The following is a 26,455-nucleotide window of genomic DNA, read 5'->3' as shown; positions in this document are numbered from 1 at the left end:
GCCTTACCCGTAATGAGTCCTGTGTTTCTTCGCAGCCTTCAACACTGTAGTGATCTGTACATACATCTGCACATACACCAACTACAGACAGATGTAACAGCCACAGCATCACTAGAGGGCAGGTTCAGAGACGGGTATAAAGGGTCCAGTCCAAGGGAGGATCCGCCTCTTTCAGAAGCACAGGGTTAGTGAGCAGCAGCAGACAGAGACAGCTCAGCATAGGCAGTTTACATTAGCTTCACTGGTCATACCTCTTGACTGTATTATATCTAGTTAAGCTCTGGAAACAGAACGAACCTACTGAATAAAGTATTTGTGTCAACTGGAAGTCTACAATCTTTATTCAGACTTAGAGAATAACATAAACAACCGCGCAACCTCAAACAAACCATTGTTTGCAGCAAACTACCCAGCCTTCAGAACAGTGACCACGACACCACACAACCCTGCCATGGCAACCTCTGCAAGACGCGCCAGATCATCAACATGGATACCACCATTACACGTGAGAACACCACCCACCAGGTACGAGATACATACTCGTGCAACTCGGCCAACGTTGTCTACCTCATACGCTGCAGGAAAGGATGTCCCGAAGCGTGGTACAATGGCGAAACCATGCAGACGCTGCGACAAAGGATGGACAGACATCGCGTGACCATCGCCAGGCAGGAATGTTCCCTTCCAGTCGGGGAACACTTCAGCAGTCAAGGGCATTCAGCCTCTGACCTTCGGGTAAGCGTTCTCCAAGGTGGCCTTCAGGACGCGCGACAATTCAGAGTCGCCGAGCTGAGCAGAAACTGGTAGCCAAGTTCCACACGCATGAGTGCGGCCTCAACCGGGACCTTGGATTCATGTCTCATTACATTCACTCCCCCCACCATCTGGCCTGGGCTTGCGAAATCTTACCAACTGTCCTGGCTTGAGACAATTCACACCTCTTTAACCTGTGATTATCCCTCTCTCCAGTTGCTCCGTCTGGACCTGTAAAGACTTAATTACCTGCAAATACTCACATTCAAAGTATCGTCTGGCATCATTGACTTTGTCTATATATGTGGTTGTGCTCCAAAAGCTAGTGTTATCCTTTGCACACAGTGACCAGGCAATGTCACATCAGCTGCTGTGTTTAGCTGCAGCCCATTGAGGAGTACAAAAACAGATGTATTCCCTTATCTGCAATAATACCTACATATGCCACTCCGCTCCCACTGATCCCAGTGTGGATGTCCATGTAAGATTCCGGAGTTTCTTCACACAGTCCACAGGCAGCTAGAAGGCTTTTGAGGAAAGCGGCTTCCTGAGTGCCAGCGTTGCTTCCACGGCAGAACACCATTGAACCTTGCTGCACCGTGCACGGGAGGTTTGGCATCATTCGCAACACCTTGGTCCCAGCAGGCAGGAACTGAGAAGAGAGTCACAGGTCAGAGTATGAGAATTACTGCAAGCAAACAAAACGGGTTAAAGGGACATGGGGGACAGGTCAGGAGGGAGGTGGATGGGGCAGCACGGCGGCTCAGTGGTTAGCACTGCTGCCTCACGGCGCCAAGGTCCCAGGTTCGATCCCGGCTCTGGGTCACTGTCCGTGTGGAGTTTGCACATTCTCCCCGTGTTTGCGTGGGTTTCGCCCCCCACATGCCATAGATTTGCAGGGTAGGTAGATTGGCCGCGCTAAATTGCCCCTTAATTGGAAAAAAGTAATTGGGTACTCTAAATTTATTTTTAAAGAAGGAGGGAGGTGGATGCGAGACCAGGAAGAGATCAGCCGTGATCTGATTGAATGATGGAGCAGGCTCGAAGGGCTGAATTGCCGACTTCTGCTCCTAATTCCTCTCTTCCTATGAATGTAAAGTCATTACAGCAAGAGGATGCCATCCAGCCGATTGAGCCCATGCACTTTGTGGTTCGCAGTGTTGCTTCACAGCGCTAGGGTCCCAGGTTCGATTCCCGGCTTGGGTCACTGTCTGTGCGGAGTCTGCATGTTCTCCCCGTGTCTGCGTGGGTTTCCTCCGGGTGCTCCGGTTTCCTCCCAAACAACGGGCTCCTTAGGTGAATTGGACATTCTGAATTCTCCCTCTGTGTACCCGAACAGGCACCGGAGTGTGGCGACGAGGGGATTTTCACAGTAACTTCATTGCAGTGTTAATGTAAGCCAAAGATTATTAAATTATAAATAAATCCAAGAGTTTAATTCATATGTGTACATTTTATGAAGCTATTGTACATTTGCAGTGCAGGGTGTTTATGGGAGTTTGTTTTCTTAGTAATGGAAGTTGAAGGGGTTGAGGTAATATGCTGGTTCTGCAGAGATCAGATGGGTCTGAGATTCAGGTCTGTCGAATCATAGTCTTCAGTCATTCTTCTATTACAGGTGGAAGCCACATTTTTCTGACTGATACGTGACCTCCGGGTGAGGGTTGTAGGCAGAGTTTACACTGCAAACAGTAAAGGAAATAGCTGGTAGCAATGGTTAGTTGCACAGGCCTCATGCCATTCAGTGAGCAGGCGCAGCAAGCATTAGATCGGTGGCTTCAGATCTGTAAGGCCAGTCAGGGTATTTATGGTCTCTCAGACTATTGTTGTCAAGAACTGAATGTAGGGCAGTGACGAGAATGCCATCAAGACAGAATCAGGCGGAACGAAAGGAGGAGATATTCAAACAGGTGACCAAATATTTGGTCAATGAGGTAGACTTGAGGGAGCATCTTAAAGGAGATGATACGAGGGAGAAGAGGAGAGGCTTAGGGTGGAGATTCCAGAGCTTTGGGCCTGGATAGCTGGAGACCGGTCTGACGATGGTGGAGTAGCTGGAGTCCGGTCTGACGATGGAGGAGTAGCTGGAGTCCGGTCTGACGATGGAGGAGTAGCTGGAGTCTGGTCTGACGATGGAGGAGTAGCTGGAGTCCGGTCTGACGATGGAGGAGTAGCTGGAGTCCGGTCTGACGATGGAGGAGTAGCTGGAGTCTGGTCTGACGATGGTGAAGTAGCTGGAGTCCCGTCTGACGATGGAGGAGTAGCTGGAGTCCGGTCTGACGATGGTGGAGTAGCTGGAGTCTGGTCTGACGATGGTGGAGTAGCTGGAGTCCGGTCTGACGATGGTGGAGTAGCTGGAGTCTGGTCTGACGATGGTGGAGTAGCTGGAGACCGGTCTGACGATGGTGGAGTAGCTGGAGTCTGGTCTGACGATGGAGGAGTAGCTGGAGTCCGGTCTGACGATGGTGGAGTAGCTGGAGACCGGTCTGATGATGGAGGAGTAGCTGGAGTCCGGTCTGACGATGGAGGAGTAGCTGGAGTCCGGTCTGACGATGGAGGAGTAGCTGGAGACCGGTCTGACGATGGAGGAGTAGCTGGAGTCCGGTCTGACGATGGAGGAGTAGCTGGAGTCCGGTCTGACGATGGTGGAGTAGCTGGAGACCGGTCTGACGATGGTGGAGTAGCTGGAGTCCGGTCTGATGATGGTGGAGTAGCTGGAGTCCGGTCTGACGATGGTGGAGTAGCTGGAGACCGGTCTGACGATGGAGGAGTAGCTGGAGTCCGGTCTGACGATGGTGGAGTAGCTGGAGACCGGTCTGATGATGGAGGAGTAGCTGGAGTCCGGTCTGTCGATGGTGGAGTAGCTGGAGACCGGTCTGACGATGGAGGAGTAGCTGGAGTCCGGTCTGACGATGGTGGAGTAGCTGGAGTCTGGTCTGACGATGGAGGAGTAGCTGGAGTCCGGTCTGACGATGGAGGAGTAGCTGGAGACCGGTCTGACGATGGTGGAGTAGCTGGAGACCGGTCTGATGATGGAGGAGTAGCTGGAGTCCGGTCTGTCGATGGTGGAGTAGCTGGAGACCGGTCTGACGATGGAGGAGTAGCTGGAGTCCGGTCTGACGATGGTGGAGTAGCTGGAGTCTGGTCTGACGATGGAGGAGTAGCTGGAGTCCGGTCTGACGATGGTGGAGTAGCTGGAGACCGGTCTGACGATGGAGGAGTAGCTGGAGTCCGGTCTGATGATGGAGGAGTAGCTGGAGTCCCGTCTGACGATGGAGGAGTAGCTGGAGTCCGGTCTGACGATGGAGGAGTAGCTGGAGTCCGGTCTGACGATGGTGGAGTAGCTGGAGTCCGGTCTGACGATGGTGGAGTAGCTGGAGACCGGTCTGACGATGGTGGAGTAGCTGGAGTCCGGTCTGACGATGGTGGAGTAGCTGGAGTCCGGTCTGACGATGGAGGAGTAGCTGGAGTCCGGTCTGACGATGGAGGAGTAGCTGGAGTCCGGTCTGACGATGGAGGAGTAGCTGGAGTCCGGTCTGACGATGGAGGAGTAGCTGGAGTCCGGTCTGACGATGGAGGAGTAGCTGGAGTCCGGTCTGACGATGGTGCAGTAGCTGGAGTCCGGTCTGACGATGGTGGAGTAGCTGGAGTCCGGTCTGACGATGGAGGAGTAGCTGGAGTCCGGTCTGACGATGGAGGAGTAGCTGGAGTCCGGTCTGACGATGGAGGAGTAGCCGGAGTCCGGTCTGACGATGGAGGAGTAGCTGGAGTCCGGTCTGACGATGGTGGAGTAGCCGGAGTCCGGTCTGACGATGGTGGAGTAGCTGGGGTCCGGTCTGACGATGGTGGAGTAGCTGGAGACCGGTCTGACGATGGTGGAGTAGCTGGAGTCCGGTCTGACGATGGAGGAGTAGCTGGAGTCCGGTCTGACGATGGAGGAGTAGCTGGAGACCGGTCTGACGATGGAGGGGTAGCTGGAGTCCGGTCTGACGATGGAGGAGTAGCTGGAGTCCGGTCTGACGATGGAGGAGTAGCTGGAGTCCGGTCTGACGATGGAGGAGTAGCTGGAGTCCGGTCTGACGATGGAGGAGTAGCTGGAGACCGGTCTGACGATGGTGAAGTAGCTGGAGACCGGTCTGACGATGGAGGAGTAGCTGGAGTCCGGTCTGACGATGGTGGAGTAGCTGGAGTCCGGTCTGACGATGGAGGAGTAGCTGGAGTCCGGTCTGACGATGGTGGAGTAGCTGGAGTCCGGTCTGACGATGGAGGAGTAGCTGGAGTCTGGTCTGACGATGGAGGAGTAGCTGGAGACCGGTCTGACGATGGAGGAGTAGCTGGAGTCCGGTCTGACGATGGAGGAGTAGCTGGAGTCTGGTCTGACGATGGAGGAGTAGCTGGAGACCGGTCTGACGATGGTGGAGTAGCTGGAGACCGGTCTGACGATGGAGGAGTAGCTGGAGTCCGGTCTGACGATGGAGGAGTAGCTGGAGTCCGGTCTGACGATGGAGGAGTAGCTGGAGTCCGGTCTGACGATGGTGGAGTAGCTGGAGTCCGGTCTGACGATGGAGGAGTAGCTGGAGTCCGGTCTGACGATGGAGGAGTAGCTGGAGTCCGGTCTGACGATGGAGGGGTAGCTGGAGACCGGTCTGACGATGGAGGAGTAGCTGGAGTCCGGTCTGACGATGGTGGAGTAGCTGGAGTCCGGTCTGACGATGGAGGAGTAGCTGGAGTCCGGTCTGACGATGGTGGAGTAGCTGGAGTCCGGTCTGACGATGGTGCAGTAGCTGGAGACCGGTCTGACGATGGAGGAGTAGCTGGAGTCCGGTCTGACGATGGAGGAGTAGCTGGAGTCCGGTCTGACGATGGTGGAGTAGCTGGAGTCTGGTCTGACGATGGAGGGGTAGCTGGAGATCGGTCTGACGATGGAGGAGTAGCTGGAGTCCGGTCTGACGATGGAGGAGTAGCTGGAGACCGGTCTGACGATGGAGGAGTAGCTGGAGTCCCGTCTGACGATGGTGAAGTAGCTGGAGACCGGTCTGACGATGGAGGAGTAGCTGGAGTCCGGTCTGACGATGGAGGAGTAGCTGGAGTCCGGTCTGACGATGGAGGAGTAGCTGGAGACCGGTCTGACGATGGAGGAGTAGCTGGAGTCCCGTCTGACGATGGTGAAGTAGCTGGAGACCGGTCTGACGATGGTGGAGTAGCTGGAGTCTGGTCTGACGATGGAGGGGTAGCTGGAGACCGGTCTGACGATGGAGGAGTAGCTGGAGTCCGGTCTGACGATGGAGGAGTAGCTGGAGTCTGGTCTGACGATGGAGGAGTAGCTGGAGACCGGTCTGACGATGGTGGAGTAGCTGGAGTCCGGTCTGACGATGGAGGAGTAGCTGGAGTCCGGTCTGACGATGGAGGAGTAGCTGGAGTCCGGTCTGACGATGGAGGAGTAGCTGGAGTCCGCGGAGTCTGACGATGGTGGAGTAGCTGGAGACCGGTCTGACGATGGTGGAGTAGCTGGAGACCGGTCTGACGATGGTGAAGTAGCTGGAGACCGGTCTGACGATGGAGGAGTAGCTGGAGACCGGTCTGACGATGGTGGAGTAGCTGGAGTCCGGTCTGACGATGGTGGAGTAGCTGGAGTCAATCATTCGGTGGAGGGTTGAAGTAAAGGAGTAAGGGGGGGGGTTGGGGTACAGGAGTAAGGGGGGGTTGGGGTACAGGAGTAAAGGGGTTGGGGTACAGGAGTAAGGGGGAATTGGGGTACAGGAGTAAGGGGGGTTGGTGTACAGGAGTAAGGGGGGTTGGGGTACAGGGGTAAGGGGTTTGGAGGACAGGAGTAACGGGGTTGGAGGATGGGAGTAACGGGGCTGGGGTACAGGAGTAAGGGGGTTAGGATTTAGGAGTAAGGGGGTTGGAGGACGGGAATAACGGGGCTGGGGTACAGGAGTAAGGAGGTTGGGGTACAGGAGTAAGGGGGTTGGAGGACGGGAATAACGGGGCTGGGGTACAGGAGTAAGGAGGTTGGGGTACAGGAGTAAGGAGGTTGGGGTATAGGAGTAAGGGGGTTGGAGTGCAGGAGTGAGGGGGTTGGAGTACAGGAGTAAGGGGGTTGAGGTACAGGAGTAAGGGGGTTGAGGTACAGGAGTAAGGGGGTTGGGGTACAGGAGTAAGGGGGTTGGGGTACAGGAGTAAGGGGGTTGGGGTACAGGAGTAAGGGGGTTGGGGTACAGGAGTAAGGGGGTTGGGGTACAGGAGTAAGGGGGTTGGGATACAGGAGTAAGGAGGTTGGAGTACAGGAGTAATGGGGTTGCAGTACAGGAGTAACGGGGCTGGGGTGCAGGAGTAAGGGGGTTGGTTTGCAGGAGTAAGGGGGTTGGGGTACATGAGTAAGGAGGTTGGGGTACAGGAGTAAGGGGGTTGGGGTACAGTAGTAAGGAGGTTGGGGTACAGGAGTAAAGAGGTTGGGGTACAGGAGTAAGGAGGTTGGAGTACAGGTGTAACGGGGTTTGGAGCACAGGAGTAAGGGGGTTGAGGTACAGGAGTAAGGGGGTTGAGGTACAGGAGTAAGGGGGTTGAGGTACAGGAGTAAGGGGGCTGGGGTACAGGAGTAAGGGGGCTGGGGTACAGGAGTAAGGGGGCTGGGGTACAGGAGTAAGGGGGTTGGGGTACAGGAGTAACGGTGCTGGGGTACAGGAATAACGGGGCTGGGGTACAGGAGTAAGGGGGTTGGGGTACAGGAGTCAGGGGGTTGGAGTACAGGAGTAACGGTGCTGGGGTACAGGATTAAGGGGGTTGAGGTACAGGAGTAAGCGGGTTGGGGTACAGGAGTAACGGGTTTGGAGTACAGGAGTAAGGGGTTTGGAGTATAGCAGTAAGGGGATTGAGGTACAGGAGTAAGGGGATTGGAGTACAGCAGTAAGGGGGTTGGAGTACAGCAGTAAGGGGGTTGGGGTACAGGAGTAACGGTGCTGGGGTACAGGAGTAACGGGGTTTGGAGTACAGGAATAAGGGGTTTGGAGGACAGCAGTAAGGGGATTGAGGTACAGGAGTAAGGGGGATGGAGTACAGGAGTAAGGGGGTTGGAGTACAGGAGTAACGGGGCTGGGGTACAGATGTAAGGGGGTTGGGGTACAGGAGTAAGGGGGTAGGAGTACAGGAGTAAGGGGGTAGGAGTACAGGAGTAAGGGGGTAGGAGTACAGGAGTAATGGGGTTGGAGTACAGGAGTAACGGTGCTGGGGTACAGGAGTAAGGGGGGTTGGGGTACAGGAGTAAGGGGGGTTGGGGTACAGGAGTAAGGGGGGTTGGGGTACAGGAGTAAGGGGGGTTGGGGTACAGGAGTAAGGGGTTGGGGTACAGGAGTAACGGTGCTGGGGTACAGGAGTAACGGTGCTGGGGTACAGGAGTAAGGGGGTTGGAGCACAGGAGTAAGGGGGTTGGGGTACAGAAGTAAGGGGGTTGGGGTACAGGAGTAATTGGGTTGGAGTACAGGAGTAAGGGGGTTGGGGTACTGGAGTAAGGGGGTTGGGGTACTGGAGTAAGGGGGTTGGGGTACTGGAGTAAGGGGGCTGGGGTACAGGAGTAAGGGGTTTGGAGCACAGGAGTAAGGGGGTTGGGGTACAGGAGTAAGGGGGTTGGAGTTCAGGAGTAAGGGGTTTGGAGTATAGCAGTAAGGGGATTGAGGTACAGGAGTAAGGGGATTGGAGTACAGCAGTAAGGGGGTTGGAGTACAGCAGTAAGGGGGTTGGGGTACAGGAGTAACGGTGCTGGGGTACAGGAGTAACGGGGTTTGGAGTACAGGAATAAGGGGTTTGGAGGACAGCAGTAAGGGGATTGAGGTACAGGAGTAAGGGGGTTGGAGTACAGGAGTAAGGGGGTTGGAGTACAGGAGTAACGGGGCTGGGGTACAGATGTAAGGGGGTTGGGGTACAGGAGTAAGGGGGTAGGAGTACAGGAGTAAGGGGGTAGGAGTACAGGAGTAAGGGGGTAGGAGTACAGGAGTAATGGGGTTGGAGTACAGGAGTAACGGTGCTGGGGTACAGGAGTAAGGGGGGTTGGGGTACAGGAGTAAGGGGGGTTGGGGTACAGGAGTAAGGGGGGTTGGGGTACAGGAGTAAGGGGGGTTGGGGTACAGGAGTAAGGGGGTTGGGGTACAGGAGTAAGGGGGTTGGGGTACAGGAGTAACGGTGCTGGGGTACAGGAGTAAGGGGTTTGGAGCACAGGAGTAAGGGGGTTGGGGTACAGAAGTAAGGGGGTTGGGGTACAGGAGTAATTGGGTTGGAGTACAGGAGTAAGGGGGTTGGGGTACTGGAGTAAGGGGGTTGGGGTACTGGACTAAGGGGGTTGGGGTACAGGAGTAAGGGGGTTGGAGTACAGGTGTAACGGTGCTGGGGTACAGGAGTAAGGGGTTTGGAGCACAGGAGTAAGGGGGTTGGGGTACAGGAGTAAGGGGGTTGGAGTTCAGGAGTAAGGGGGGTTGGGGTACAGGAGTAAGGGGGGTTGGAGTACAGGAGTAAGGGGGTTGGGGTACAGGAGTAAGGGGGTTGGGGTACAGGAGTAAGGGGGTTGGAGTACAGGTGTAATGGTGCTGGGGTACAGGAGTAAGGGGTTTGGAGCACAGGAGTAAGGGGGTTGGGGTACAGGAGTAAGGGGGTAGGAGTACAGGAGTAATGGGGTTGGAGTTCAGGAGTAAGGGGGGTTGGGGTACAGGAGTAAGGGGGGTTGGGGTACAGGAGTAAGGGGGGTTGGAGTACAGGAGTAAGGGGGGTTGGGGTACAGGATTAAGGGGTTTGAGGTAGAGGAGTAAGGGGGGTTGGGGTACTGGAGTAAGGGGGCTTGGAGTACAGGAGTAAGGAGGGTTGGGGTACAGGATTAAGGGGGTTGAGGTAGAGGAGTAAGGGGGTTGGGGTACAGGATTAAGGGGGTTGAGGTAGAGGAGTAAGGGGGTTGGGGTACAGGAGTAAGGGGGCTTGGAGTACAGGAGTAAGGGGGCTTGGAGTACAGGAGTAAGGAGGGTTGGGGTACAGGATTAAGGGGGTTGAGGTAGAGGAGTAAGGGGGTTGGAGGACAGGAGTAAGGAAGCCTTGCTGCAATTATTCCGGGCTTTGATAAGACCACATACTGTTCTGTGTACTGTGAGCAATGTTGGTATCTGTTCCTTAGGAAGGATATACCTGCCTGAGAAGAGGTGCAGCAAAGGTTCACTACACCATGATTCCTGGTCTGAGAGGGTATTTCTATGAAGGGAGATTACAAAGAATGGACCTATACATTTTGGAGTTGAGAGGAACACGAGAATGAGGCCTCCAAGGAGGGACAGATGCCTCGAGGTTGTGTCCCTGGCTGGAAAATCTAGAAATAGGGCTTATAGCCTCAGGATAAAGGGACAGCCATTCAGGGCTGAGGTAATGAGAGGTGCCCCAGTGGGTAGCGAACGTTTGTAAATGTCCATTCCAGAGGAAAGTTCAATTGTTGAAAATATTCAGGATGCAGACTGATGGATAGAGGGGAAAACAAAATTGCACAGACTATTCCGTGTGTTGTCTTACTAAAGCTCTGAAGAACTGCAGCAAGGCCTCCTTAGCCTTGCACTCCAAACTCCTTGTAATAAATGTCAATGTACTATTTGCCTTCTTTGCTTGCTGTATGTAGGACAGCACGATGGCGCAGTGGGTTAGCCCTGTAGTCTCACGGCGCCGAGGTCGCATGGTCGATCCCGGCTCTGGGTCACTGTCCGTGTGGAGTTTGCACATTCTCCCCTCGTTTGCGTGGGTTTCACAACACAAACATGTGCAAGGTAGGTGGATTGAACATGCTAAATTGCCCCTTAATTGGAAAAAAATGAATTGGGTACTCTAAAAATGTATTTTTAAAAAATTGACTTGCTGTACATAAAACTCGCACGAAATTAAGAGATATGGTGAATGGACAGGAGGATGGAGTTGGGATCAAGGGTCAGCCATGATTGGACTGAATGATGGAGCAGGCTGAAAGAGCCTTATGGCTAATAGGCAGTTCTCTCAGAAACCGTGGTCCATTAATTAAGATGACACTCGTACAATAGATAAAAATCGTCTTAGCTGCCGACTTCCACCCTAGCAGAAATCTCCGCCTGGTGATCAATGAGGTGAAGGCCAGGGCATCCGCCCCCTTACCTGTCCAGAGTTCTGACACCCTGAAGACTGCCACAGAGGGCTCCATCTCGACCCCCACCACCCTGGACATAGCCTCAAAAAAAGCTGTCCAGAACTCCTAGAGTCTGGGGCAGGGCCGGAACTTGTGGGCATGATTGGCTGGGTTCCCCTGACACCTCTCGCCCTTGTCTTTCACCTCCGGGAAGAGCCTGCTCATAGTCTTGGCGAGGTCTGCTCTGTGCTCTACCTTTAGCGACACCAGGCTTGGCCCGGCCCAGGAGGAGGTGGAGTTGACTCTGTGCAGTGCCTCGATTCAGAGTCCTCCCCCTGTCCCCATTTCCTCCCCCCACTTCTGTCTGGTCTCGTCCTGTGTGGTCCTGACCTTTTCTATAAGTCATCTGTAGATGTCACCACATTTGTCGTCAACTAACCAGTCCAGCCCCATCATTGTGTCCAGGAATGTGTGTCTGGGTCTCTGGGGAAACATTTTTTTCTTACTTAATAAAGGATATGAATGTATTAGAAGCAGTTGAGAGAGCTCTTTCAGAGAGCCAGTGTAGACTTGATGGGCCGAATGGCCTCGGTCTGCATTGTAAAGATCCTGTGATTCTGAGACAAGGTTGACCTGAATGATAGCTGGGATGGGGAGCTTATTTTATGAGGAAAGTTTGGACAGGGTGGGCCTGTATTCATTGGAGTTTAGAAGAATGAGGGGTGACCTTATTGAAACATACAAGATCCTGAGGGAAGTTTACAGGTTGGTTGCTGAGAGGACCTTTCCCTGTGTGGGAGACTAGAACCAGGGGACACAGTTTAAAATAAGGGGCCTCCCATTAAAGACGGAGATTAGGAGAAACACTTTTTCCCCTCAGAAGATAATGAATCTTTGGAACGCTTGTCAATAATAATAATCTTTATTGTCACAAGTAGGCTTACATTAACACTGCAATGAAGTTACTGTGCAACGCCCCTAGTTTCCACATTCCGGCGCCTGTTCGGGTACACTTAGGGGAGAATTCAGAATGTCCAATTCACCTAACCAGTGACCCAAGCCAGGAATCGAGCCTGGGACTCTGGAGCTGTGAAGCAACAGTGCCAACCATTGTGCTACCTTGCTGCCCCAGGGAGCAGGGGAGGCAGGGCCAATGAACAATTTTAAAGCAGAGGTAGATAGATTCTTTTGTAACCAGCGAGTCAAAGATTATCGGGGTAGACGGTGCGTGGAATTGAGGCTACGATCAAATCAGCCACGATCTTATTAAATGGCAGACTTGAGGTCAAATGGCTTCTGCTCCTAATTCATACGTTCATATATACTCCTCTCAGACCTCATATAAAAGGGTCACATGAATAATTGCAGATGGTCAAGGTACTGGAGTGGGATTAGCTAACGCGACACCAGTAAAAAGTGCGCAGAGGTGAAAATCCTGGAAAAGCTCCCCTCGAAACAATCACTCGCAGCGCCTTCCTTCCTCCACCAGAGGCCCAGCGACTTACTTTTTCAAGTGTTTCTACGGTAACCCCAGCTGCCACAGAGACGATGAGGTGTGTTGGTGTGACAAAGGGAGAAATGTCACTCAGGACTTGAGTCAGGATGTGAGGCTTGACGCTGAGGAAGACGACCTTGCAGTTCTCCAGCACCGAGCTATTGCAGTGCGTCGTCTTCATCCCAGCTTCCTGTAGAGCAAGGCACAAGAGGGACTGGAGGAAATCCAGATCGAGGAAAGACCATTCGAAGAGCAATCCTGCATAACCCATTCTACTCTGGACTTTACCTCAGGAAATTGAAAAGAGAAAATGCTGAAAAACTCAGCGGATCAGGCAGCATCCGTGGAGAGAGAAAATAGGATTAATGTTTCGAGTCAGATATAACTCTTCAACTCTGATGTGGAGATGGATTGGATTGGATTGGATCTGTTTATTGTCACGTGTACCGAGGTACAGTGAAAAGTATTTTTCTGCGAGCAGCTCAACAGATCATTAAATACATGGGAAGAAAAGGGAATAAAAGAAAATACATAATAGGGCAACACTAGGTACACAATGTAACTACGTAAGCACTGGCATCGGATGAAGCATACAGGGTGTAGTGTTAATGAGGTCAGTCCATAAGAGGGTCATTTAGGAGTCTGGTGACAGTGGGGAAGAAGCTGTTTTTGAGTCTGTTCGTGTGTGTTCTCAGACTTTTGTATCTCCTGCCCGATGGAAGAAGTTGGAAGAGTGAGTAAGCCGGGTGGGAGGGATCTTTGATCATGCTGCCCGCTTTCCCCAGGCAGCGGGAGGTGTAGATGGAGTCAATGGATGGGAGGCAGGTTCGTGTGATGGACTGGGCTGTGTTCACGACTCTCTGAAGTTTCTTGTGGTCCTCGGCCGAGCAGTTGCCATACCAGGCTGTGATGCAGCCAGACAGGATGCTTTCTATGGTGCACCTGTAAAAGTTGGTAAGGTTCAATGTGGACATGCCGAATTTCCTTAGTTTCCTGAGGAAGTATAGGCGCTGTTGTGCTTTCTTGGTGGTAGCGTCGACGTGGGTGGACCAGGACAGATTTTGAGATGTGCACTCCTAGGAATTTGAAACTGCTAACCATCTCCACCTCGACCCCGTTGATGTGGACAGGGGTGTGTACAGTACTTTGCTTCCTTAAGTCAATGATCAGCTCTTTAGTTTTGCTGGCATTGAGGGAGGGATTGTTGTCGCTACACCACTCTACTAGGTTCTCTATCTCCCGCCTGTATTCTGACTCGTCGTTATTCGAGATCCAGCCCACTATAGTCGTATCGTCAGCAAACTTGTAGATGGAGTTGGAACCAAATTTTGCCACGCAGTCGTGTGTGTACAGGGAGTAGAGTAGGGGGCTAAGTACGCAGCCTTGCGGGGCCCCGGTGTTGAGGACTATTGTGGAGGAGGTGTTGTTGTTCATTCTTACTGATTGTGGTCTGTTGGTCAGAAAATCGAGGATCCAGTTGCAGAATGGGGAGCCAAGTCCTAAGTTTTGGAGCTTTGAAATGAGCTTGGCTGGGATTATGGTATTGAAGGCGGAGCTGTAGTCAATAAATAGGAGTCTGATGTAGGAATCCTTGTTGTCGAGATGCTCTAGGGATGAATGTAGGGCCAGAGAAATGGCGTCTGATGTGGACCGGTTGCAGCGGTATGCGAATTGCAGTGGATCAAGGCATTCTGGGAGAATGGAGGTGATGCGCTTCATGATCAACCTCTCGAAGCACTTCATTACGACTGAAGTCAGGGCCACTGGTTGGTAGTCATTGAGGCACGTTGCCTGGTTCTTCTTTGGTACCGGTATGATGGTGGTCTTCGTGAAGCAGGTGGGGACCTCGGAGTGGAGTAGGGACAGGTTAAAGATGTCCGCGAATACCTCTGCCAGCTGGTCCGCGCAGGCTCTGAGTGCACGACCAGGGATCCCGTCCGGGCCCGTCGCTTTCCGAGGGTTCACTTTCAGGCAGGCCGATCTGACTTCGGAAGCTGTGATGGTGGGTATGGGTGAATTATGGGCTGCTGGGGCACTCGCCAGCGGATTGTTGGTTACCTTCTCGAACCGAGCATACAATGCATTGAGTTCATCGGGGAGGGGTGCGCTGCTGCCAGAGATACTGTTCGGCTTTGCTTTGTAGCCCGTTATGTTGTTTAGTCCTTGCCACAACCGCCGAGAGTCTGTCTGTGACTCTAGCTTGGTTTGATATTCTCTCTTGGCATTCCGGATGGCTTTGCGGAGGTCGTACCTGGATTTCTTGTATAGAACATAGAACATAGAACAATACAGCGCAGTACAGGGCCTTCGGCCCACGATGTTGCACCGAAACAAAAGCCATCTAACCTACACTATGCCCTTATCATCCATATGTTTATCCAATAAACTTTTAAATGCCCTCAATGTTGGCGAGTTCACTACTGTAGTTCAGAATGGGGTTCAGTCACAAGTGGAGTACCACAAGGATCTGTTCTGGGGCCGTTGCTGTTTGTCATTTTTATCAATGACCTAGAGGAAGGCGCAGAAGGGTGGGTGAGTAAATTTGCAGACGATACTAAAGTCGGTGGTGTTGTCGATAGTGTGGAAGGAAGTAGCAGGTTACAGAGGGATATAGATAAGCTGCAGAGCTGGGCTGAGAGGTGGCAAATGGAGTTTAATGTAGAGAAGTGTGAGGTGATTCACTTTGGAACGAATAACAGGAATACGGAATATTTGGCGAATGGTAAAGTTCTTGGAAGTGTGGATGAGCAGAGGGATCTAGGTGTCCATGTACATAGATCCCTGAAAGTTGCCACCCAGGTTGATAGGGTGGTGAAGAAGGCCTATGGAGTGTTGGCCTTTATTGGTAGAGGGATTGAGTTCCGGAGTCAGGAGGTCATGTTGCAGCTGTACAGAACTCTGGTACGGCCGCATTTGGAGTATTGCGTACAGTTCTGGTCACCGCATTATAGGAAGGACGTGGAGGCTTTGGAGCGGGTGCAGAGGAGATTTACCAGGATGTTGCCTGGTATGGAGGGAAAATCTTATGAGGAAAGGCTGATGGACTTGAGGTTGTTTTCGTTGGAGAGAAGAAGGTTAAGAGGAGACTTAATAGAGGCATACAAAATGATCAGGGGGTTGGATAGGGTGGACAGTGAGAGCCTTCTCCCGCGGATGGAAATGGCTGGCACGAGGGGACATAACTTTAAACTGAGGGGTAATAGATATAGGACAGAGGTCAGAGGTAGGTTCTTTACGCAAAGAGTAGTGAGGCCGTGGAATGCCCTACCTGCTATAGGTCAGGGTCGTCTGCCTTGAACGCCTCAGACCTGTCATTCAGTAGGGAGTCAATCTCTCGATTGAGCCATGGTTTCCGGTTGGGGAACATACGTACTGCTTTCTTCGGCACGCAGTCGTCCACACATTTGCTGATGAAGTCTGTGACGGTGGTGGCATACTCATTTAAGTTGGTCGCTGAGTTCTTAAATATGGACCAGTCCACTGTCTCTAAGCAGTCACATGCTGGCGATGGACTGGGGTGAGCACAGTATGAAGTCTCACAACACCAGGTTAAAGTCCAACAGGTTTGCTTCAAACACTAGCTTTCGGAGCACTGCTCCTTCCTCAGGTGAATGAAGAGGTATGTTCCAGAAACATATATATATAGGCAGATTCAAAGATGCAAGGCATTGCCAGGGGATACCGAGGCCAATTTTTGCCAATAATTGTATCTGGAACCTAGTCTAATGATGACCAGGTAACTATTGTCGAACAAACCCAACTGGTTCCTTCACGGGGCAGCATGGGGGCGCAGTTATTAGCACTGCTGCCTGACAGCGCCAGGGATCCAGGTTCGATTCCGACATCGGATGACTGTCTGTTCGGAGTCTGCACGTTCTCCACGTGTCCGCGTGGGTTTCCTCCGGATGCTCCGGTTTCCTCCCACAGTCCAAAGATGTGCAGGTTAGGTGGATTGCCCATGATAAATTGCCCTTAGTGACCAAAAAGAGTAGGAGGGGTGATTGGGTTACAGGGATAGGGTGGAAGTGAGGGCTTAAGTGGGTCGGTGCAGACTCGATGGGCCGACTGGCCTCCTTCTGCACTGTATGTTCTCCCTGTGTCTGCGAGGGTTTCCTCCGGGTGCTCCGGTTTCCTACCACAGTCTAAAGACGTGCAGGTTAGGTGGATTGGCCATGCTAAATTGCCCCTTAGTGTCCAAAGGCTAAGAGGGGAGTGGGCCAAGGTACAGTGCTCCTTCAGAGGGCCGGTGTAGATTTGATGGGCCCAATGGCCTCCATCCTGCAATGAAGGGATTCTATTAAATCTGCCAACTTTTCCAGGTCTAGCCTACATGTGACTCCAGACCCACAACAGTGACTCTTAAATGCCACTAAGCTCAATGCAATCAGGAATGGAAAATATATGCTGACGCAATCATCAGCCACATACCACGAAGGAATAAAAACAATTCTGTGTTTTAAAAATTCATTTACGGGATGTGGGCGTCGCTGGTTAGGCCCAGCATTTAATGCCCATCCCTAGTTGCCCTTCAGAAGATGGTAGCGAGCTGCCTTCTTTAACCGTTGCAGTCTTGAGGGGTAGGTACAGCCACTGTGCTGTTAGGGAGGGAGTTCCAGGATTTTGACCCAGTGGAAGTGAAAGAACGGCGATATATTTCTCAGCCAGGCTGGTGAGTGACTAGGAGGGGAACCTCTAGTTGGTGGGGTTCCCAGGTATCTGCTACCCCTGTCCTTCTAGATGGTAGTGGTCACAGGTTTGGAAGGTGCTGCCTAAGGAACCTTGGTGAGTTACTGCAGTGCATCTTGTCGATGGGACACACATGGCTGCCACTGTGCGTCAGTGGTGGAGAGAATGTTTCCTTTTTTAAAAAATATATTTATTCAAATTTTTCAACAAATTTTCAACAAACCCCCCCCCCCCCAACAAAAAGAAAGAAACAAGAACACAACAATCAGAAATTATACATTGGATTTCCCCCATATACAATAACCCCCCATGTAACATTTAAAAACACAAATATGGAAAAAAACCTAGAACGGTCCAGTGCTGGGTCCAGCACCGTGTTGAAGTCCACCCCCATTATCAAGCTTCCTACCTCCAGATCCGGAATCCGACCCAGCATGCGTTTCATAATTCCGGCATCATCCCAAGTCGGGGCATATACGTTCACCAGTACCACCCGCACCCCCTGCAACCTACCACTCACCATCACATATCGACCTCCATTATCCACTACAATATTCAGTGCCTCGAACATCACCCGCTTCCCCACCAGTATTGCAACCCTTCTGTTCTTCACATCCAGCCCCGAATGAAAGACCTGCCCGACCCATCCCTTTCTCAGCCTAACCTGATCTGCCACCTTCAGATGTGTCTCCTGGAGCATGACCACGTCTGCCTTCAATCCCTTTAAGTGCGCGAACACCCGGGCCCTCTTGACCGGCCCGTTCAGGCCCCTCACATTCCAAGTTATCAGCGGATCGGGGGGCTACGCCCCCCCCCCCCCACCCCCCCAACCCCGACTAGCCATCTCCTTTTCTAGGCCAGCCACGTGCCGCACCTCCTGCACCCTCCAGTCCCCCAGGCGGCAGACCCCCGTCCCGACTACCTCTCTACTTCCAGCTCCCCTTTGGCCAATGCAGCAGCAACCCAGTTCACCCCCTCCCCCCCCCCCCCCCGCTAGATCCTCATATAGCCATTTTGCTCCCCCCATGACACTCCCGTAAGTCAGCTGACTCCTGCTGACCCCGGCCTCTCCCGCCATTCCATCAACCCCCCAGTGTGAGAATCCCCCCACCCCTTGGCAGCCAGTGCGCGCTCCTCTCCAGCACCACCCTTCCCCCCCCCCCCGGCCCTGCCCCAATCCTTCCCTAACGCGGGAAAAAGCCCGCGCTTCCCTGAGCCGGCCCCGCCCCCTCTGGCCTTACCTTTTTGCGGCCTTACCCCAACTCCCCATCCCCGGGCCTCCACCACCCCCCCCTCTTCCTCCGTGGGGGCCTGCCCCTCCCACACCGACGCCCACACTCTCCCACAGCCCCCACATCAAATCCATTCACCCATCCCCACCCAGCACTCAAACAAAAAGAACATTCCCCAACACAGTAAACACAGAAAACATCCCCCCCACGACAAACCCTCAATTTGAGTCCAACTTTTCAGTCTGTATAAAGTTCCATGCCTCATCAGGCGTTTCAAAATAGTGGTGCCGATCTTGGAACGTGACCCACAATCGCGCTGGCTGCAGCATCCCGAACCTCACCCCCTTCCGATGGAGCACCGCCTTAGCCCGGTTGAAACCAGCCCTCTTCTTAGCCACCTCCGCACTCCAGTCCTGGTAAATTCGGATCTCCGTGTTCTCCCACCTGCTGCTCCGTTCTTTTTTGGCCCATCTCAGGACACACTCTCTGTCCATAAAGCGGTGGAACCTCACCACTACAGCCCTTGGCGGCTCGTTGGCTTTGGGTCTCCTTGCCAGGACCCAATGAGCCCCATCCAGTTCCAGGGGCCTCGGGAAAGCTCCCGCGCCCATCAGCGAATTGAGCATCGTGCTCATATATGCCCCGGCATCGGGCGCCTCCACTCCTTCAGGGAGACCCAGAATCCGAAGATTCTTCCTCCTCGACCTATACTCCAGGTCCTCGAATTTGTCCGCCCACCTCTTGTGCAGCGCCTCGTGCGCCTCCACCTTCACCGCCAGACCCAAGATCTCGTCCTCGTTCTCCGAGGCTTTTTGCCGCACCTCCCGGATCGCCAACTCTTGGGCCTTCTGGGTCTCCACAAGCTTCTCAATCGCCGCCTTCATTGGCGCCAGCATTTCTGTCCTCAGCTCCTCAAAGCAGTGTTTAAGAAACTCCTGCTGCTCCTGCGACCACTGCGCCCACGCTGCTTGGTCTCCACCCGCCGCCATCTTGCTTTTCCTCCCTCGCACTTTTCACTGCACCAGGATCACTTTTTAACCGCTCCATTCCTGGTCCAGTCCATATAATGTCGGGGGAACGTTGCTGTCACCTTCCCACACTGGAAGCCGTCGAACAATTGCCGTTGGGGCCCCTCTGAAGAGCCCAAAAGTCCGTTCCCGGCGGGAGCTGCTGAACGTGCGACCTACCTAGGCATAGCCGCAACCGGAAGTCGGGGGGAACGTTTCTGGAAGCCGTAGCAATCAAGCGGGCTGTCTCTCCTGGATGGTGTTGAGCTTCTTGAGCTGCACTCATCCAGGCAAGTGGAGAGTATTCCATCACATGCCTGACTTGTGCATCGTAGATGGTGGACAGGCTTGGGGGGGGGGGGGGGGAAGAGTTACTCACTGCTCGATTCCATCTGCCAATCCTCTCTAACCTCGTTCTCTCGCCATCTAGATTCTCACAGCTATAATCCGGACACTGCACCTTACCTTGAATTTGTAAACATTGTTGTTTGATGGAGCTGAAGCCATTATTTTTTCAGGTTTCACATTTCCTAAGAAACAGAAAAGATATTTTGCTTTAGAATTGGGATTGTTGCCCCATTGAATTGTGCAGCTTACTCACCTCCTCCGAGCCCTGGTAACACACCAGGCTGCCAGCATGCTGCTGTTGTTATCTGGAGGAGCAGGGCAGAGACTGCACGCTCTTAATAACAGCAGGATAGACACAGGCTCGAAATAGGAACGGAGCTTTTCCTCCCGGTTCGATAGCACTGATGAAGGAGGCTGGTTTGGAAAATAATCACCAACATTGGCTGGTTGGGCCGAATGGCCTGTTCTTCTTTTTCCTTGTATTCTTTCCTGGGATGTGGGTGTCACTGGCACGGCCAGCATTTCTGTCCCATCCATTAACTGAGTGGCTTCCTCAGCCATTTCAGAGGGCAGTTAAGAGACAAGCAAGTCGGATGTAGGCCAGGCCGGGTAAGGCCGACATTAGTGAACGCCGGGGCATTGAGTACAGGAGTTGGGAAATTATGTTGCAGTTATATAAAACCTTGGTTAGGCCGCATTTGGAGTATTGCGTGCAGTTCTGGTCACCGCATTATCAGAAGGACGTGGAAGCTTTGGAGAGAGTGCAAAGAGGGTTCACCAGGATGTTGCCTGGTCTCGAGGGTGTTGGCTATGAGGAGAGGTTGAATAAACTAGGATTGTTTTCACTGGAAAGACGGAGGCTGAGGGGAAATCGGATAGAGGTCTACAAAATTATGAGAGACATAGACAGGGTGGATAGTCAGAGGCTTTATCCAAGGCAGGAAGTGACAATTACAAGGTTTAAGGTGACAGGGGGAATGATTAAGGGCGATTTGCCGGGTAAGTGGTTGGTGCAAGAAATGTGCTGCCAGAGGATGTGGTGGAAACAGGCACATTAGCAACATTTAAGAGGCATCTGGATGGGTACAATACGGACCGAGTAAGAGCAGAAGGGTTTCTTTTCCAGTTAGGGCATCATGATCAGCACAGGTTTGGAGGGCCGAAGGGCCTGTTCCTGTCCTGTACTTTTCTTGGTTCTTTGACACCCAGGTCTCGTTGCACTTCCCCTTTTCCTAAACTGCCACTATTCAGATAATAATCTGCCTTCCTCATATTTACCCACATTATATTGCATTTGCCAACAATTTGCCCACTGAGTCAGCCTGTCCAAGTCACCCTGCAGCCTCTTTGTATCCTCCTCACAGCACACACTGCCACCCAGCTTAGTGTGGTCTGTAAATTTGGAGATATTGCCTGCAATTCCTTCGTTCAAATCAGTAATGTATATTGTGAACGGCTGGGGTCGCAGTACTGAACCCTATGGTACCCTAGACACCGCATCGCAGCACCCCCCCCCCCCCCCCACCCCCGACCCACACTAAACCCAGCCTCCTGCCCCAGCCCAAACCCAGACATATTTCCCCCCCCCCCAAACCCACACATCCCCCCAAACCCAGACACATCCCACCAAACCCAGACACATTTCCTCCCCCCCCCCCCCCCCCCCCCACACCAAGACACATTCCCCTCACAATTGCCAGGCACCAATGTGTCTCTAACCCACTTTCCTGAGGAATCTAACAGAAGGCGGTGAGGGGTGTGAGGTTAGCAACGTCGCATCGGGGCCGCCGCCGTTACCTGACTCCAAGATGCCCACGGCAATTCCGAAAGCCATTTTCCCTCCGCCGATAAAGCCCACGCCTCCCTCTCCCTCCATGGCAGCAGGGTCAGCACAGGCTGATGTGGAGATGCCGGCGTTGGACTGGGGTGGGCTCAGTAAGAAGTCTCACACCAGGTTAAAGTCCAACAGGTTTATTTGGAGCCACCAGCTTTCCGAGCGCAGCTCCTTCCTCAGGTGAATGATGATGGCGAAAGTTAGTGATTCCAAATAAACCTGTTGGACTTTAACCTGGTCTGAGCTCTGACTGAGCACAGGCTGGAGCGGAGGTGGCCCACCATAAAACACCTGGAGTTCAGGCAGCTGGACAACCATGAAGCAGCGTCACCCTGGGGACAGAGTCAGGGGACAGAGAAGGGCTGGGGGGGGAGGGGGGGGGGGAAAGGACAGAGCCGGACTGGGGTCATGTTGGGTGTTCCGCTATACAGACGAACCAACACGGTTGCAGATGGTACAACTCTGTTTTATTACTATCAATAACAACATCTGTAAACTTATGACTGTGGTTCGTTCTTTACCCTTTAACCTGTGGACCCAGCCCTAACACTATCTTAGAGAGGCACTCAGCACATGGTGTATGTCTGAGTGGCTTGCTGTGAGCTCTGTGCCCTGAGCTGTCTCCTGCTGGAATGAGCGGGAACTGTGGTGTTCCCCGTTTTATAGTGCGTGTGCTCTTGCTTGTGATTGGCTGTGATGTTGGATGTGTGTTGATTGGTCCGTTGATCTGTCCATCAGTGTGTATGTGTGTTTGCACCATGATGTTTATCTGAATATCATGACACCCCCCTTTTTTACAAGAATATGTGCCTATGTGGTAATAAATATAGATGTGTACTGAGTGCAGCTGAATGTGTACGTGCAATATCTACATGTACATGAGGCTAAACTATATACATAGGAAGGTGTCAGATGCAACATAGCAACGAGGTTGTACCAAAAACAAAACAAGTGCAATCATCAAACATCAAAAACAAACTCCTGTAACGACAAAAAGAGAAACATATTACATTGTGGCATAACACTTTAGTGAGTCCAATGTTCAAACAGGCTCATAGGTCCAACCTAGTAGGTGGGCGACGAATTTGGGTTGACCGCCTCAAGGGTGGGTCAGGATCCACCGGCTGAGGAATGGGCCTGGCCACAGGCGACAGAGGAATAGGCATGGTGGCAGGAAGCTCCACAAAGTCGACATCAGGAACAGGAGGGCGTTGCACCGGTGTATGATCACGTAGCGAGCGCGGAAACAGGCGAAGAGCCCGGCGATTACGCCGGCGAATGGAGCCATCAGGCATGCGAACCAGGAACGAGCGGGGAGCCACGTGTCGGAGAACTTCGCCAGTTGCCAACCAGCCACACTCTGGTAGGTGGATGCGGACGTTGTCTCCAGGCGCCAAGGCAGGAAGATCAGTTGCCCTAGTGTCATGTGCCACATTCTGCTGAGCACGCTGCTGTTGCATCCTTTGTAGTACTGGAGCATGGTCGGGTGTAGGAACAAGAATGGATGGCACACTGGTCCTGAGGGCGCGACCCATCAACAGCTGGGCTGGTGAGAGGCCAGTGGATAGCGGGGCCGAGCGATAGGCCAGCAGGGCTAAGCAATCCGATCCGGCAGCAGCAGCCTTGCAGAGGAGCCGCTTGACAATATGGACGCCCTTTTCCGCCTTGCCATTTGACTGGGGATGCAGAGGGCTGGATGTCACGTGTGTGAAGCCATGCGAAGCAGCAAAAGAAGACCATTCTTGGCTTGCAAAACAGGGCCCATTGTCCGACATGACAGTAAGTGGAATGCCGTGGCGAGCGAAGGTTTCTCTGCATGTCCTGATGACAGCGGAAGATGTCAAATCGTGCAGGCGTATGATCTCCGGATAATTGGAAAAATAGTCAATTATGATGACGTAGTCCCTGCAGAGCGCATGAACGAGGTCCACACCCACCTTCGCCCAGGGGGACGTGACCAACTCATGGGGCTGAAGCGTCTCAGCGGGTTGCGCCGGCTGAAACCTTTGGCAGTTGGGCAGTTGAGCACCATGTTGGCAATGTCATCGCTGATGCCCGGCCAGTATACAGCTTCTCGGGCCCTCCGCCTCCACTTCTCAACCCCGAGATGGCCTTCGTGTAATTGTTCGAGGACCAGCCTGTGCATGCTGTGTGGAATCATAATCCGGTCCAACTTTAGGAGGACACCGTCAATGACGGCCAAGTCGTCCCGGACATTGTAGAATTGTGGGCCTGTCCTTTGAGCCACCCTCCCGTCATGTGGCGCATCACACGTTGTAGAAGGGGGTCAGCCGCAGTCTCCCGACGAATACGGGCCAGACTTGCATCATTAGCTGGCAGGTTGGCCGATGTGAAGGCCACATGCGCTTCGACCTGACATACGAACCCCTCCGAATCGGGCAGTGTGCTCACTGCTCTGGACAGGGCATCCGCGATGATGAGGTCTTTTCCCGGGGTGTAGACCAGTTGGAAGTCGTACCTCCGGAACTTGAGCAGAATGCGCTGGAGGCGAGGGGTCATCTCATTTAGGTCCTTTTGTATGATGCTGACCAGGGGGCGATGATCGGTTTCCACGGTGAACTGAGGGAGTCCATACATGTAGTCATGGAACTTATCTATGCCGGTTAACAAACCCAGGCACTCCTTCTCGATCTGCGCATAGCGCTGTTCTGTGGGGGTCATGGCCTGCGAGGCATAGGCGACCGGGGCCCATGACGCAGTGTCGTCTTGTTGCAGGAGTACCGCCCCAATGCCGGACTGGCTGGCATCAGTTGAGATCTTCGTATCCCGAGAGGTGTCGAAGAACGGCAATACCGGGGCTGTGGTGAGCTTAATCTTGAGCTCCTCCCATTCCTTCTGGTGTGCGGGCAGCCACTGGAACTCTGTGGTCTTCTTCACTAGGTGGCGAAGAGCCGTTGTGTGGGAGGCAAGGTTGGGAATGAACTTCCCCAGGAAGTTGACCATCCTGAGAAAGCGTAGCACTGCTTTCTTGTCTGCCGGCTGCGGCATGACTGTAATGGCGCTCACTTTGTCTGCATCCGGACGCACTCCTGACCGGGATATGTGGTCCCCCAGAAACTTTAGCTCAGTTTGGCCAAAGGAACACTTGGCTCGGTTGAGGTGCAGGCTGTGTTCTCGTATCCGCGCAAAGACACGCTGGAGACGACGGATGTGCCTACTGTGGTGTGGTGGACCAGATGATGAGGTCGTCAACATAGGCGCGCACCCCTTCGATGCCCTCCATCATCTGTTCCATGATTCTATGAAATACCTCGGATGCCGAGATGATGCCAAACGGCATTCTGTTCTAGCAGTACCTGCCGAAAGGAATGTTGAAGGTGCACAGCTTCCTGCTGGACTGATCCAGTTGAATCTGCCAAAAACCCTTTGAGGCATCAAGCTTTGTAAAAATTTTAGCCTGGGCCATTTCGCTCGTGATCTCTTCCCGTTTGGGTATGGGGTAGTGTTCCCTCATGATGTTGTTGTTCAGGTCTTTCGGGTCGATGCAGATCCCGAGTTCGCCAGAGGGCTTTTTAATGCACACCATGGAGCTGACCCATGGCGTGGGCTCCGTGACACGGGAAAGCACTCCTTGGTCCTGGAGATCCTGCAGCTGCATGCGGTCTTCGAGTGGTGCTGGGACTTTACGAGGTGCGTGAATAACCGGGATGGCGTCCGGTTTGAGCCATATTCTGTAAGTGTAGGGCAGTGTGCCCATGCCCTCGAAAGCCTCCTGGTTGTGGGCGAGGAGCGAGTGGAGCTGTGCCCTAAATTCTGCATCCGGGAAGTCGGACGTGCCTTCAGGAGACAGAGTGTGTACCTGCTGAACGAGGTGGAGGATCTTGCACGTCTGTGCGCCTAGCAGGGAGTCCTTCGATGATCCAACTATCTCAAAGGACAGTGTGGCTGTGTATGCATTGTGTGTGACCTCGAGCTGGCAGGATCCCATGGCCGGGATAACATTTCCGCTGTAATCGACCATTTGACAGCGGGATGGCCGAATCGGTGGTCTGACCTTCAAGGCGTAGAAGGCTGACCATGCTATAAGGTTGGTGGAGGCACCAGTGTCTAGACGGAATGTGATTGGTGACGGTTGACCGTTAGGGTGGCACACCATTCATCACCCGGATTAACGCTGTTCAGTGGCATCGGCTGGTGGGTCCTGCTTGGGGACATCTGGTTCCTGTCAATGACCGCGACGCAGAAGGCTTCCCGGTCGTCGGTATCACCGGTCTGTACATCGTCAGGGTATGACTCGGTGTATGGAGGCTGAATGGCCCGCACGTCCCTGCGAGGCTGGCAGAATTGGGGAGCATTGGCAGGTTGAGCTGCTCGATAGCAGGCAGCGTAGTGGCCCATCTTGCCACAGCGGAGGCATTGTCGATTCTTTGCTGGACATTGCCGCTTTAAAATGTGCGGATCCACAGTTGCCGCATGTCGTGACGTCATGGCGTTCGTTGCGCCACTGCGCATGCGCAGTATGGTCCTGCGTAGAGCGCGCCTGCGCATCACGTCCCTCTGCGTCGACGTCTCTTTTGGCGCGTACAAGCGCGGGAGGCCGCGGAAAGCGCGCGAAATGGCAGCCCTCGTCCGGGCCGCGGGCTGGGAGGAACTCGATCGACTGGACCCGCTCGGCCTCGTAGGACCCCTGCCGTGCCGATTCGGCCACCTGGAATTGGGAGTACCGGCTGGTCGCGTTTTCATGGAAGACGCAGGTCTCGATGGCGGTGGCTAAGGTGAGGCTCTTAATTTTGAGGAGCTGCTGGCGTAGGATGCCCGAGGTGACCCCAAAAATTATCTGGTCCCGAATCATGGAATCGAAGGTGGCCTCATAACCGCAGGACTGTGCGAGGATACGGAGGTGTCAGGAAAGATTGAAAAGGCTCATCCTTACCCTGCAGGCGCTGCTGGAAGAGGTACCTCTCGAAGCTCTCGTTCACCTCGATGCTGAAGTGCTGTTCGAGTAAGAAGGACCGTCTTGTA

The 26,455-nt window shown here is 53.3% G+C and overlaps 1 protein-coding gene across 2 annotated transcripts in view; it reads right to left on the bottom strand.

Annotated features, from left to right (window-relative positions):
* LOC140424720 (pyrroline-5-carboxylate reductase 3-like) overlaps positions 1 to 21,679 on the bottom strand; it is a 38,566-nt gene extending 16,887 nt beyond the window's left edge. The window contains exons 1-4 of one of the 2 annotated variants that reach the window (XM_072508039.1): positions 21,436 to 21,679; positions 19,756 to 19,820; positions 12,376 to 12,555; positions 1,193 to 1,405 (exon numbers count right to left, since the gene is read on the bottom strand). In XM_072508039.1, coding sequence (XP_072364140.1) covers positions 1,193 to 1,405; positions 12,376 to 12,555; positions 19,756 to 19,820; positions 21,436 to 21,514 — 537 coding nt within the window. In that variant the 5' untranslated portion in view covers positions 21,515 to 21,679. The remainder of the gene's footprint in view (positions 1 to 1,192; positions 1,406 to 12,375; positions 12,556 to 19,755; positions 19,821 to 21,435) is intronic. The other variant, XM_072508040.1, reaches the window with a different exon arrangement.
* Between the last annotated feature and the right edge of the window lie 4,776 nt (positions 21,680 to 26,455).

The sequence above is a fragment of the Scyliorhinus torazame genome, chromosome 6 (genome assembly GCF_047496885.1).
Source record: "Scyliorhinus torazame isolate Kashiwa2021f chromosome 6, sScyTor2.1, whole genome shotgun sequence".
NCBI lineage: Eukaryota > Metazoa > Chordata > Chondrichthyes > Carcharhiniformes > Scyliorhinidae > Scyliorhinus > Scyliorhinus torazame.
Note: the sequence above shows the minus strand (reverse complement) of the source record. Positions and strands in the feature narration are given on the sequence as shown.